The 13,644-nt window shown below is 41.6% G+C and overlaps 1 protein-coding gene across 11 annotated transcripts in view; it reads left to right on the forward strand.

Moving 5' to 3' along the window:
• Positions 1-13,644, forward strand: part of mcf2l2 (MCF.2 cell line derived transforming sequence-like 2) — a 101,243-nt gene that overhangs the window by 64,265 nt on the left and 23,334 nt on the right. For 10 of the 11 annotated variants that reach the window (XM_056413860.1, XM_056413856.1, XM_056413859.1 and 7 more), the window contains exons 23-27: positions 658-798; positions 4,318-4,410; positions 4,892-4,970; positions 11,889-11,925; positions 12,032-12,129. In XM_056413860.1, the coding sequence (XP_056269835.1) occupies positions 658-798; positions 4,318-4,410; positions 4,892-4,970; positions 11,889-11,925; positions 12,032-12,129 (448 nt within the window). Of the gene's footprint in view, positions 1-657; positions 799-4,317; positions 4,411-4,891; positions 4,971-11,888; positions 11,926-12,031; positions 12,130-13,457; positions 13,487-13,644 lie in introns of those variants that run through there. The other variant, XM_056413867.1, reaches the window with a different exon arrangement.

A 13,644-nucleotide genomic window follows, 5' to 3' on the forward strand; every position in this document is an offset into this window, starting at 1 on the left:
TTAGTCAAACAGAACTCATCTAAAGAACGGCAAGTTTGAGTTTTCTTTTTACCATTCCATGGATGGATGGATGGATGGATAGGTGGGTGGAAGGTTGGATGGGTGGCTGATGGATGGATGGTTGGGAGGATAAATGGATGGATGGTTGGGGGGATTAAACCACAAAAGCAATTTTAGAGAAGTGCTAATAGTTTTTCATAGTGTATGGAAAGAAGTAAAGAGAGCATGGGGCTTCTGAGAAGTCCTCAACAGAGCAGCAGGGCTGGGAATTGATCAGTTGAAATACGTGATGTGATTTGTAGTAAATGGGCCTAGCTGTTAGCATTTATGTTCATCACAGTTATCAAATGTAAAACGGGGAGGTGTGTCTGCACAAAACAGGACGAGATTGCTGCAAATAGAGACTGCAGTAATTGTTGCAGTTGCTGACAAAACATGTTATAAAACATGTATTCTCTTCACAGCGGAGGGTTTATGAGAAATATGGCATTAGTCCTGAGAAACCTACTTGTTTGCAAGACCAGTATCATCTACCAGTTCTCAGTTGTCGCACTTCATTTAATAACAAAACTATGTTTTAACATGAATATGATAGTTGAACAGTGAAATGATTAATGCACAGGCAAACTGGTAAAACAACCGATCTCCTGGTTGCAGGTGAAGGACTTGGCCAGGTTCAAGCCCATGCAGAGGCACCTGTTCCTGTACGACAAGATGATGCTGTTCTGTAAGAAACGAGAGGAGGCCACAGATGGACACGACAAGACCCCGTCCTACAGCTTCAAACATTCACTCAAGGTCAGTCACAGAGGATTCTGTCTCCAGCTGTCCCTTGTGTTTGGTTGATGACACTCCTCGGTGGGGTAAAGTGATGAAAACCTCAGTGCAGTCTGAATTTCTCTTTCAGCTAAAAACTTAAATTCCTAAATGTTGGAAGTTGAACTTAACTGAGTTGGTGTAGATATGGTGTAGTGTACACAACATTTACATAAGAAGTGGACAAAGTCATCGTGACGGCACCCATTGGCTCGGGGACTACAGCTTTGAAGCTTTGAGTTCGCTATTCTGGCCATCCCCATCTTGTGTTAGTAGCAACCACAATCAACACTAGAGGGAAGAGCTAAGTAGAAGAAAACTCTGAACAATACATTTTTAGGCTACCAAAATGTTACTATTAACTTTTATGAAGTGAAAACACACTGTGAAAAAGTGAAAGTTTTTAAACAAAATGAAGGAAAACTCCCAGACAGATAGATAGATAGATAGATAGATATATACTTTATTAATAACACACAAGAATAAAAAAAGGTAGTAGAGACCTGTCAGTCACATAAGCCCCGCCCTAAATCATACCCTGCTTTATGGTCTATTTGAGTCTAAATGGACCATAATTTACTAAATGAACATCATGCTGTTTTGAAGAAGACTTGAAACTAGAGATAGAGACCATAAACTCATGTTTACAATGTTTATTGAGGGAAACAATTGAGAGAGAAGTCATTTGGTGTGGCTCTGCAAAGCAGCCAGGCTCATAAAACGTAGGAAATCTTTTGCTCGTCCTCATATGTGTCGATAGAATCCACAATGTTTCTCACATTTGTCTGGAGGAGCCTTAACGAGGGAGCAAGTCCACCTCGCTGCCCTATCCGAGTCAATGTTATTTTTTTAGCTCCATTTTTTGTCTTGAAAGAAACAAGAGCACTTTGTGAACTGCGATTAAGTTGCCATATCTGAACCCAAAAATAAATTGAAGGTCACGTAAACGTTCACAAAAGCTTTGACTCTCTCAAAATGCCGACACTTTTGCGATCAAAGTTATAGTTTAATGTGAAATTCCACATTTTAACAGGTTATTTTTCATGAAAAACCCAGCTTACTCCCCCCTCAGGGAGCCATGCAAGGAAGGAAGGAAGGGCCCCCTCACCCTGCTCTCTCTCCACTGACCTCATTAACACATCTCACTCCCGGTAATGTTATACATGTATATGTAATAATACCCATGTATATAAACACCTCTCGGTAGTAGCCACACCATCTAAATTTCTTGTGAAATGTTCTAGTTTTCTATACAACCAGAGGAGCCGCCCCCTGGTGGTCGGGAGAGAGTATGCAGGCTTAAGGCACTACTTCATTGCAAAATAAAAAAATGTAACAAAACAAAGCACGTCCTTCATGTATTGTAATAATAGAGGGGAGGGGGCAGAACTATATAAAAAAATGAGTTTACAAACTCTCAGACAAGTCACAGTATACTCTCCCAGTCTCATTCATCCAGTCACATGCTTACTAAAACATGATGGTTGTTGTCAACAGGATGAGTAACCCTATAGGTGGTGTTCAAGGGAAGACAGCAGCTCACAGAAATATTCCCAAGCCAAGACATTTCAGTAAAAGTGCAAAAACAATTTAAATTGTTGTAGTATTATGTGCAACTTTATACAATACAAGTTATCATCTTGATAGTTCTGGAAACCTCAAAGCTGCGCATCGACACATTAATTGCCTTCGTAGGTGTGGGAGTATCTCGCACATTTATAAAGAATTTATAAAGAAACGGAGGGTTAATCCTGTCGCTCATTCACCAACCACGCATACTTGTATTTTTTTTGTTTGTGTTAAATTTGTGTGAAAAGAAATAAATGGTGACCTCATTCGATGATACATCTAGTCCATATATATATATATATATATATATATATATATATTCTCTTTTAAACGGTGTATTTATTGATATTAAAATGGTCAAACTATAAAAGATGAAGAAGCATTTTATGTTCCGTCTCTTCCACTTTGCCTTTGACGGAACACATTCTCCACACACATAAGCGAATCGATAACTTATAAAGTTAAAATATAAATACAAACGTGTGAGCCATTCCGGCATTTACAGTCAGCTGGAATGGATGCTGATGGGTCTTCTGGACGTGTGAGATAGCGACTGAAACTCCCGATAACATCAATGATGTTTCAGTTTGTTTCACTGACTCCAAGTGGCCACACCCACATGACACGACCTAAACGTATTATGGAAGTAAAGGAAATTTCACAGGCTACATTTTAATTAAGAACTCGCTGACTGTTCATCTCATGTTATGTAAATACGTGCTTTTCTTTACCAGCAGTGGATTGGAAACATTTCATTGTAAAGCCAGAGCCTGAGCTGGCATTGATGAATACGCTGGTCAGCACCTCAGGTTCCCTTCCAAACAAGGAAGTCAAGTATGAAAGAAATTCAATCACGTTTTTTCTTTGGGTCAGCATAACACCTCAGTGTATCACGCTCATGTTCCTGTCTGTTGTGTTGTCATGAACAGTAGCAGGGTTGCTCTAAGGTGTGCTGAAAGTCACATCCAGTCACCCCATCAGAGCAAGGTCACTTCATTAAGACGCTACTGAATGATCGGCGGAGCTCCTTTCCTTCCTTACCTGCCGTTAGATTTGGCAGATTCTGTGACCATGGATCCAGCTTCCATCTGGAGGTGTGTTCAGGTTCAATTAGAGTCGTCGTTGCCGATGCATTCGAGTGCCAAATTTCATGATCACCATGCTTTCATGAGAAGATTAGCAGGTTGGACTGTACATAACTTCTTCACTACAAAACATGACTCTTGTTGTAGGTCCCATAGAGTCTCGGGTCCTCTTCTGAACTCTTAGTTCCTCTGTTGCTGTTGCTTGATCTGAAGTAGCAGGGGGAAGTGCTTCTAGCTTCCACACTTCATTAGATATGCTGCTCGGTTTTTAAAAACAACGACTATCTAATAAAAAACATTGTTTAATCATTTCATTTATCTGAAATTTGAATGGAACCTATATTCTATATTGTAACCTTCGATTGTGTTTGGTTTATAATGCAGTACCATGAGCAGCAATTTATGTTTATATACATATATTTATGTGTAAAATGTGCTTATTATTATAATAATAGCTAAACAGCATATATAGCAGTAGCGTATCAATGTAATACGTCTAGTGCTGTAAGGCGTGGGACTGAGCTCAGGTGCACTTCAGTGTGTGTGTTCATGGTAATGAAGGAACATCCAGCGCAACTGGTGTGTTTTAATGGAGCTCAGAGGGAGATGATATGTCAGGCTTTGACACAAAAAGCCTTGCAAATAAATACATTCACTTTTATGTTTATAAGTGAATGTATGTTCAGTCTTCTATGTGCTCTGTTCTTTATTCTGGGGATTTCAAGGCAACACAATGCAGGTTATTCCTCCAGCCAGTCCTCAGCTTATGCTGCGTTCACTGTCTGCTTGTTGCTGATGACACAGCTGTGCTGCCTCTCACAGCGTTTCCGTCCCTCTGTCTGTCCAGATGAGCTCTGTGGGGATCACGGAGAACGTCAAAGGCGACATCAAGAAGTTTGAGGTGTGGTACAATGGCAGAGAGGAGGTTTATATCATCCAGGTATGAGTTCCACGCAAAAATACACACAGCAAATATTAGATAAAAGTCGAAGAATGTATCGAGATTTGTGTGAAAGAACTTAGTTTGAAATATTTTCGTACCCCATTACTCACCCCACACCCCTGAGACCAACCTGACTGCATCTATCAGACTCAGGACTAGCTCCACCTCCACCAGCTACAATGGGAACATGCTGCTGACACTTCAATGCATCAATATTGCAAATTCAATAAAATTGTCATAAAACTGAAAAATGTACACTTTAATATTATTCAAAAGTTCTTATTAATATTTCATTTTGTTGTAGATGTTTGTTGGGAGGCATTCAGGGACATTTACCACAGTCCTCCTCTTGGAGGCAGTGTTGTCCCACACAGCTCTCCCACTTAACAGAAAAACAACATCAGTGTGAAGGTGCTCATTGTGTACATGAAGCTGAAAGTGTGTGTGTGTGTGTGTGTGTGTGTGTATTCTTCCCCAGGCTCCTTCCATGGATGTGAAAAATCTGTGGGTGTCAGAGATTCGTAAAGTTCTTACGGGCCAGCTAGAGGCGTGCAGAGGTACACACACACACACACACACACACACACACACACACACACACACACACACACACACACACACACACACACACACACACACACACACACACACACACACACATTCAAACAAAGATGGTCTTAAAAACATCTTTCTTTATGTATTTTGACCCCTTTCATAACAACGTACTACAGTTGAATTCATGCATCTGTTGGCTTCTGTTTCCACTGTTTTTAACCTTTTCCATCCAAATGAATGGGTTCAAGAGGTGACAGTCTCCTTTCCAATTGTTAGAAGACGAGTATTCCTTTGGCTTTTTCCTGGTGTATCACGCGATGTTTGATATCACGAACAGGCTGGGCAACAGCATTAGTAAACAGTGAAAGGGGTCCCGTGGTTACTTTTTTACTTGTTCAGTCCCTTTTCAAACCAGAGTTGGTGATTGTTGGAAGTGTAATGACAAACAAATATGGGTTAGATGAGTCTTATTTTGTTTCTGCTAACTAATGAGGTACAAAGACTGTGTCTGTCAATGGAGTCTTGGAGCTTTGAGGAGCACAACACAGCTGTTTCTGAGGTTGGTGACTTGAAACCGAGAAAGACTCACCAAGTCAGAGTTTTATTTAATTTTTGTTTTGTTTGAATAAATATAAATAATTTTACTAAGATCTGCATGGTAAAACACACTTTATTACTGTTTCTGTCGATGGAGTTCTGTGGCTTTGAGGAGAGCATTTTCAAATCTTAGATTTTGATTGTTAATAAATTATAATAACATTTCAAATACCTGTTGATTTCATTATTACGTATACACTTCAAAGTGTGTCACATAGCTTAGCACCAGAAAAGGGGCGGAGATTAGCGTGTTAAGTTCCCATTACTGCCGATCGGAGCAAATAAGTCTGTGGTGTTGGTGGGTCCAGTGGAAAAAGGGCTCTACATGCAGAAATATGGTACGGACACAGAAACATTGCATATTTCTAACCACACGTTCAAAGACTCACTGCTACTTTATTCATCCTCCAGGCATTTCTCAAATTGCACAACTTTTATCAACTAATGTTGGTAAAACTTTAAAAAATTGTTATTCACATATTGTTTGATTTTCTATTCTACTTCCCCATGCTGAGGCCCGATCATTATTTCCTGCTGCAGCAACTCAATTTATTTCTGTTGTGAGGGTTCTCTTGTCACGCAGCAGCAGTATCTATCCGCACATCTTGGAGTCGTCCTCTCTCCAATCTGGTGATAGGCCGTTCCTCTTTCTAATACTGTCTGTGAACATACACACATAATTACAGTCTATTGAGCAGTCGTCAGAAAGAAGCAAATGACTCACACTATTCAGGCTGCTACAGCGATACCGAGTGTCTTTTATTTTGACAGTTAAAAACACTTGAGTCAAAAGAGGGTGATTACCATGAAACTATATATATTTTCTCGTCATTCTGATTCAAAACATCATTCAGCCTAGGGTAGGTTTTTTATCTTCTTCTTTTTCATTTGTGGCTCTTAACAGCGTGATTACATAATATAAAGACAGAGAAAACCCACACGAGATGGGTCAAACAAACACAGGACTTTCAGCCAGGAGCCCAGTGTTCGTGTCCTGATGTGTTGAGTTATTCATCCTGCCGTGGTTCCTGTGGTTATGTTGGGTTGTTTATCTTTTAAGCCCAACCCTGATGTTTTTCCAGACACAACTCAGGGGTTTTGTTGCCTAAACCTAAGCAAGGGTTTTGGTCTACATTCACAGCGTTAACCACGGGTGGTTCCAGCGACCGTCGTGGAGCGTCACCGTTTGACCCGCTTGTCTACCCAGTGGTTTAGAAAGGGATGCGTGTTAGAAATAGAACATGTTGCTATAGAGGCCTATACAGTAGCCAACCTTGTAGCTTAGAAATGTCATTTTAAAAATACTTGATTGTTTTTCCAATCTTGTTGTGGAGAGAAACGTAATCGCTGCCTAAGTTAGTTGACATTAGTTAATAATGACAAATATGAGTGGATACACTGGATTTAGTCACACAACACAAATGAAATTCAATTCAATTCAGTTTATTTGTATAGCCCAATTTCACAAATTACAAATTTGTCTCGGAGTGCTTTACAATCTGTACACATAGACATCCCTGCCCCAAAACCTCACATCGGACCAGGAAAAACTCCCAAATAACCCTTCAGGGGGAAAAAAAGGGAAGAAACCTGCAGGAGAGCAACAGAGGAGGATCCCTCTCCAGGATGGACAGATGCAATAGATGTAATGTGTACAGAAGGACAGATTTAGAGTTTAAATACATTCAATGAATATGACAGAGTGTATGAATAGTTCATAGTAGGCATATTCCACGATGGAGACCTCCACGATCCATCAGGCAGATGGCGGTGGGGAGGAGGAGGGCGGAGTCTCAACAGTGGGCGGAGTCTCAACAGGACAGTGGCGTAGTCAGGAGCAGGAATTCCACGACCCAGACCTCGATGATCCATCAGGCAGATAGGATCTATGCCGTCTCATAGGGTCCGATGACCCCATGAGACGTGAAGTCAAAAGGACTCCGGGGAGAAAGGAGAGTTAGTAACGTGTGATTGAGTGATGAAAATACATCCTTAAGCAGAGAAAAAGAGGAGATAGGTACTCAGTGCATCCTAAGACGTCCCCGGCAGCTATAAGCCTATAGCAGCATATCAAGGGGCTGGACCAGGTGAACCTGATTCAGCCCTAACTATAAGCTCTGTCAAAGAGGAAGGTCTTAAGTCTACTCTTAAACGAGGTGACTGTGTCTGCCTCCCAGACTGAAATTGGAAGCTGGTTCCATAAAAGAGGAGCTTGATAACTAAAGGCTCTGGCTCCCATTCTACTTTTTAAGACTCTAGGAACTACAAGTAGTCCCGCATTTAGTGAGCGTAGCTCTCTAGTGGGGCAATATGGTACTACAAGCTCCTTAAGATATGATGGAGCGTCACCAATCAAGGCTTTGTAGGTTAAGAGAAGAATTTTAAAAGTGATTCTTGATTTTACTGGGAGCCAGTGCAGAGCAGCTAGTGCAGGAGTGATGTGATCTCTTTTCTTAGTTTTAGTGAGAACACGAGCTGCAGCATTCTGGATCAACTGGAGGGACCTAAGAGATTTATTAGAGCAGCCTGCTAATAAGGAGTTGCAGTAATCCAGTCTCGAAGTAACGAACGCGTGAACCAATTTTTCTGCATCTTTTTGAGACAAGATGTGCCTGATTTTTGAAATATTACGTAGATGAAAGAATGCAGTCCTTGAGATTTGCTTTACGTGGGAGTTAAAGGACAAGTCCCGATCAAATACATTGTTATTAAGCATTTTACCGAAGCCTTCAGTAGCGTCACTTTGACACTTGCCAGAAATGTAAATGTGTCCTCATTATGTCGAAGAGAAGGCATAACCAACGCTCGGATACGCTGCTGACAGAAGTGTCCCCGGTTTCAAATGAGTTGTAGATGAATGTAATTTGTAGCTGACAGGGTTTTGTTCAGCAGAGCCTTCTGGGATTTGGTAACAGGGAGTACAGCGTTGACAAAGAACTCCAGCTATAATATCTATAACAAATCTTTAGCAAACCTAAAACTCTCCCTCTGTAAGTTAAAAGGCCTCCAAAAGTATAGGATGACAAAGAAAACATTTCAAACATATTTGCAGTTCAAACTCGATATCTACAGTCAACCAGCTGGTCTATAAGAGGTTCTGTAAAGTTTAGGTTTCAAGGCAACAGATGGATTGCTGTGACAAACTCCCAAGCACGGTTACCTCATCCGGTCAGCTTACTGAGAGCAGCGCTTATTTTAAACCAATGGACAGAAAAGTAAACAATTTAATAGTGCAACACATTTTCACAAAAAATAGTCAAATGAAAGCAGCAAGAATATCCTGACTTTTAGTCCCTAGTATAGGTCGAGCCTAAAAAATGCAGTATCCTACATTTGTCATGATTCAAGTTGTTATATATATATATATATATGATCAATAAATTTTTGTATAGTCTTAGCCTGAGTGTAAGGATAATACATAAACACACAAGCATACAGATGCTTTAACAAAACTGTACCCCCCCCCCCCCCCCCCCCCCCTCACACACACACACACATACACACACACAGAGCGACACACACCTGTCTCTGTGTGCCTCTGTCCTCTCTCTCCCTGTCCCTGTGTTCCTTCCGGCCCTCCGTACCAAAAATCACTCGTCCACTGTTCCACTCTGTGGACCTGACTGACAGGAGAACCCCCCGCTGTGAGCCGCACACTCTAGCTGTCTGAAAACCCGCCTGTGTGCGTGTGCATGTGTGTGTGTGTGTGTGAGAGAGAGAGAGAGAGACTGACTAATACCGCAGCAGCCCTGTCATGAAGCCTGGAGAGCAGAGGCTGAAGGAGCCTCTGATGGTCCAGTGCAGCCAGCGAGCGAGGTGTGTGATTTACACCTCTGACTCCATGTGAGGAGGGTGGAGGAAAGACAGAGAGGGAAAATGAAATTGGTGTGGGAAAGGGAGAGGAAGGAGATTGAAAGTGATGGGGGAGAGAAGAGGGAGGCGGAATGATGGGTTAAGAGAGACAAAGAGACAGAGAGAGAGAGGAGAGATGTTCTGGGTGGAGATGGAGGCTGATAGGCAGCACAGAGGGAAAGAAAGAGACTTGAGAGAGGAGGGAGGGCCGTGAGTGAGGAGAAGGGAGGGGGAGGGAGGACGAAGAGGAGCGACGGCCTTTCAGCCCTGAGAGACTGTGCTGAGAAGGAGAGAAAAGAGGAAGAGATGGATGATAATGGGAGGTGATATACTGTCCAGATGGAATCCTCACTGAAAACAACAAACGCAGGACTTTCACGCAGGAGACCGCTGCTCATGTGAAGACATCAATGACCATTATTTTACCATACTTTAGTTATGTAACTTACGTACTTAGTGATGAGTTATCATATCAGGAAAAATAATGTTCCTTTCCAAGGCTCGGGCCCATAAAATATAACATTTTGACAATTAAAGATTTTTCGTCATTGAAGGCACTTGCACTATTGAAAGCCATCTCTCCAAATCATTTGTATTATACTTTACTTTCTTACACTAAAGATCTTTATAATAAATACAAATATACTTTGATCCTCCTCTGTTGCTCTCCTCAAGGTTTCTTCCCTTTTTTCCCCCCTGAAGGGTTATTTGGGAGTTTTTCCTGATCCGATGTGAGGTTTTGGGACAGGGATGTCTATGTGTACAGATTGTAAAGCACTCTGAGACAAATTTGTAATTTGTGAAAATGGGCTATACAAATAAACTGAATTGAATTGAATTGAACTTCAGGTCAAGTACTTACTTGGAGAATTGTTGAAATTGATCCACTAGAGAGAGCTGTGGGTCCAGTGGGAGGCGGCCGTGTTGCCATGCTTATAGATACAGGACGTAACCGTGTGAGAGAGGTGGGAAGCTAAAGAATGAACTGCATGATGAGTACATGTTTGTCATATTGACTTGTAACTCCTCCTCGCCGCTGCTTCCTGCTTTGGTTCTCCGTTCAGACTGCCACAATGTGGCCAGCCTTTATGAATGAAACATGGGCAGATCCATGACGAGAAAATACATCCGTTTAGCTGACTACAATATGTGGAGCATGTGGAATGGCTCCATGCTGAGTCTGCATTTGTGCGACAGCTTCATTGGTCACTTGGAATGGGAGGCGACAAGCGCGGTTCACAGAGCTTGGTATCTCACTTATATGAGCTATGCATTTGGCCGTGGCCTCCCGTCTGCAGTTATTTTACTAGATCCTTCTCTGCAGGTTTCTTGTCACATTGCTCTGTCCTACGGCAGGCCGGATCTGTTATGTTGCATTTATGAAGCCTCTTTTTTAGGTACGGTTGATATGCAAAGCAGTGTCCCCGCTGACTTCAGCCATCTGATGTTGATGCCTTTACAGAAGCCTCTATTTGGTTTCTATCAGGCAAATAAAAGTAGCTGACAGAGTTAATGCAGCATTGTGGGCGATGTTTTGCATCAAGATTACTTAGAACTGTTGAAATGAAAGGAGAGGTAAAGCTTTTTGGTGTAAAAGATGTGTGTGTGTGTCTATATATATATCTCAATAAATAAATATGAATACATATATTATACATATATATATATATATTTAAGACAATATATGTATGCATGTATAATATATATGTATATATATATATATATAAATATATGTAACAAGTTGAATCATGACAAATGTAGGATACTACATAGGCAAGAAAGAACTTCTCGTCTGCCATCTCGCTTTATCACCACAGGGCATAGGCTGTATATAAGAAGTACGATGCCACCCATTGGTTGGTGGACTGCGGTTTGAAGCCTTGAGTTTTGCATTTTGGCAGTCCAACTCTTTTTTTTCCTTCCATCCAGTGAACAAAATAATAAATAAGATAATGAATCAAGTTCTTCATTGACTTGCAAATAATCCAGGTTTAAAACACTTCAGCATTCGGCGAATCTTGAACTTTTTGCGAGACTGGCGGCATTGAGCAATATCTCTACTCACTGACTTTAGCAGTCGTATTGTTTTTCACACTTGAACTGTTCTTGGCGTGAAGTGTACTGATGGGAAAGCCTCCTCAAGGACAACTTGTCAAAGACTGCTGCACAGTGCAGTCCCTCCAGTACTGACCCCTAATTGTAACTCTAGAAGCATGTTGTCCTGTAATGTAACCTCTTGTGGTTTGTTGGATGATGACTGATCACTCTGAGTAGGAGTTGATCTTTTGGGACCCACATTTTGTCTGAGCTCTCCCTTATCATTACCTCACAGTTTGATTTGCAGAGCTTAGTCAGACCAGAACATGCTCACATAAAAGATTTTTGTAAAAGGCACATGCATAATCGTCCCTGAAGGAACAATGCAACGGTTTGATGAACACTAAACCGTCGTGTCTCTCTTGTGTTCACAGAAGCCAGCCAGCTCAACATCTACGGGGCCCCCATGAGGTCAGCAACTGAGTTCATCTCACAAGATATAATGAATCTTCTCAGCACAAGAAACATAACAAAAATAAGAGTTTAAAAACCGGTCCCTGTGCTCCATGTACTGCAGGAATGTGCGTAAGATGGCGCTGAGACAGTCCGATTCATCAAGTCCAGAGTCGGGCTTCAGGAGAGCCAACCCCAGCCCCAATATGAGGCAGAACAGAGGTGAGAGGTCACTGTAGAACAAACTCCAACCAAAATAACTTCCCATTACCTTCTGGATCAATCTTAGGAGCTGCCAATGGGAAATGAAGGGTTACAATATAGTGTAGGAATAACTAAAAGGTCAGGTGAGACAGCACGTGCACACGCATACACATACACACACACACGCACGCACACACACACACGCAGACACACACACATAATGTCTACCGCAGTAGAGGATAAGACGACGGGTACAATTTCACACTTGTGAGAAAGCTCTTGGTTTTCCATTAAAGTGAGTCAGAATACCAACAGTCTAGGGGATGCGTTAACATAGGCAGAGAGTGAGTGTGTGTGTGTGTGTGTGTGTGCTGGTCACCGTGCGCCTTGTCACCTACCTTACTCTTTCCCTCTCCTCGCTCCCATCCTATGTGTCTCTGTTATCTCATATGAAGCGGAGAATGGGGTCTTGAGTTGGCATTTCACACACAGGAGATTGTTCATTCAGACGCGAGGTCGAGTGAGCAGGAGGCCGCTGGGCATTACACAAAAACACCGCGGTCACGTCGACCAATCTGAGTTTGCTCATAAACAACGGAGTCTCTTGCTGATTGTTGAATTTGTCTGACGATTTCCCAAAACCTGATTAAGCCAAATCTAAATGAGCTCTCTTCTCAAGCACATTGCCGTGTCCTCAGAGGCTTCGGTTCAAACTGGTCTAAACCAGTTTGTGTGCCTTGTAGAAATCAACTGAGCACCAGTAGTGTTCTCTGAATCTGCAGTTTAAATTGAACGCGTTGCACAGAGCTAAACAGAGTTTGAAGGTCATCGTCTAGTCTGAGGACAGATCTTACCGCTCTCATTCTATGAATTTTAGATAGTTCATATCTTTCAGCACGTATAATCTTCTGAATTTAATACGATCATAAGTGTCAAATGAACTGTAATAAAATGGATCTCATGCCTCAATTCAGACTCTAGAAACAAGATTAGATTTCCAATCTACAAATTCATCTCAACCGTATATTGCTAAAAGCATCAGCGCATGTTAGTGAGTTGTACAGGCAAAGAATGACACTTGAGACATGCTGGAGTTATGTCAAGATAAAAATAAACCCCTCTGCAATTTCTATGAAAACCGAGACACTGTTGCTGTTTAATGTGTGATGCATATCTCTCCGATTAAGCCATTGAAATCTTTAAAAAATGTGTTTCTGTGTGAGAATGACTTCCACCAACACTCGTGCCTGCAGGTGGTTTTAGTGGCGATATCTGTCCACTGCTAAAGGTCTTCTTCTTATTCTTCTTCTTCTTATTCTTCTTCTTCTTCTTCTTCTTCCTTTCAGAAGTGCATCTCAGCATGTGGTGAGGCCCAACTGACTAAATCATTATTATACAACTTTTTTTAAATCTGCATTAACAAGTTTAACCAGCTTAGTGTGAACGTTCTCTCAAAGACAAAATAGATCTGTTCCACAAGATAAATCATGGACGTCTAAATCATTCCAGAAGCCCTTCAAAATCCACTGACGG

This window comes from Pseudoliparis swirei, chromosome 5 (assembly GCF_029220125.1).
Source record: "Pseudoliparis swirei isolate HS2019 ecotype Mariana Trench chromosome 5, NWPU_hadal_v1, whole genome shotgun sequence".
In the NCBI taxonomy this organism is placed as follows: Eukaryota; Metazoa; Chordata; class Actinopteri; order Perciformes; family Liparidae; genus Pseudoliparis; species Pseudoliparis swirei.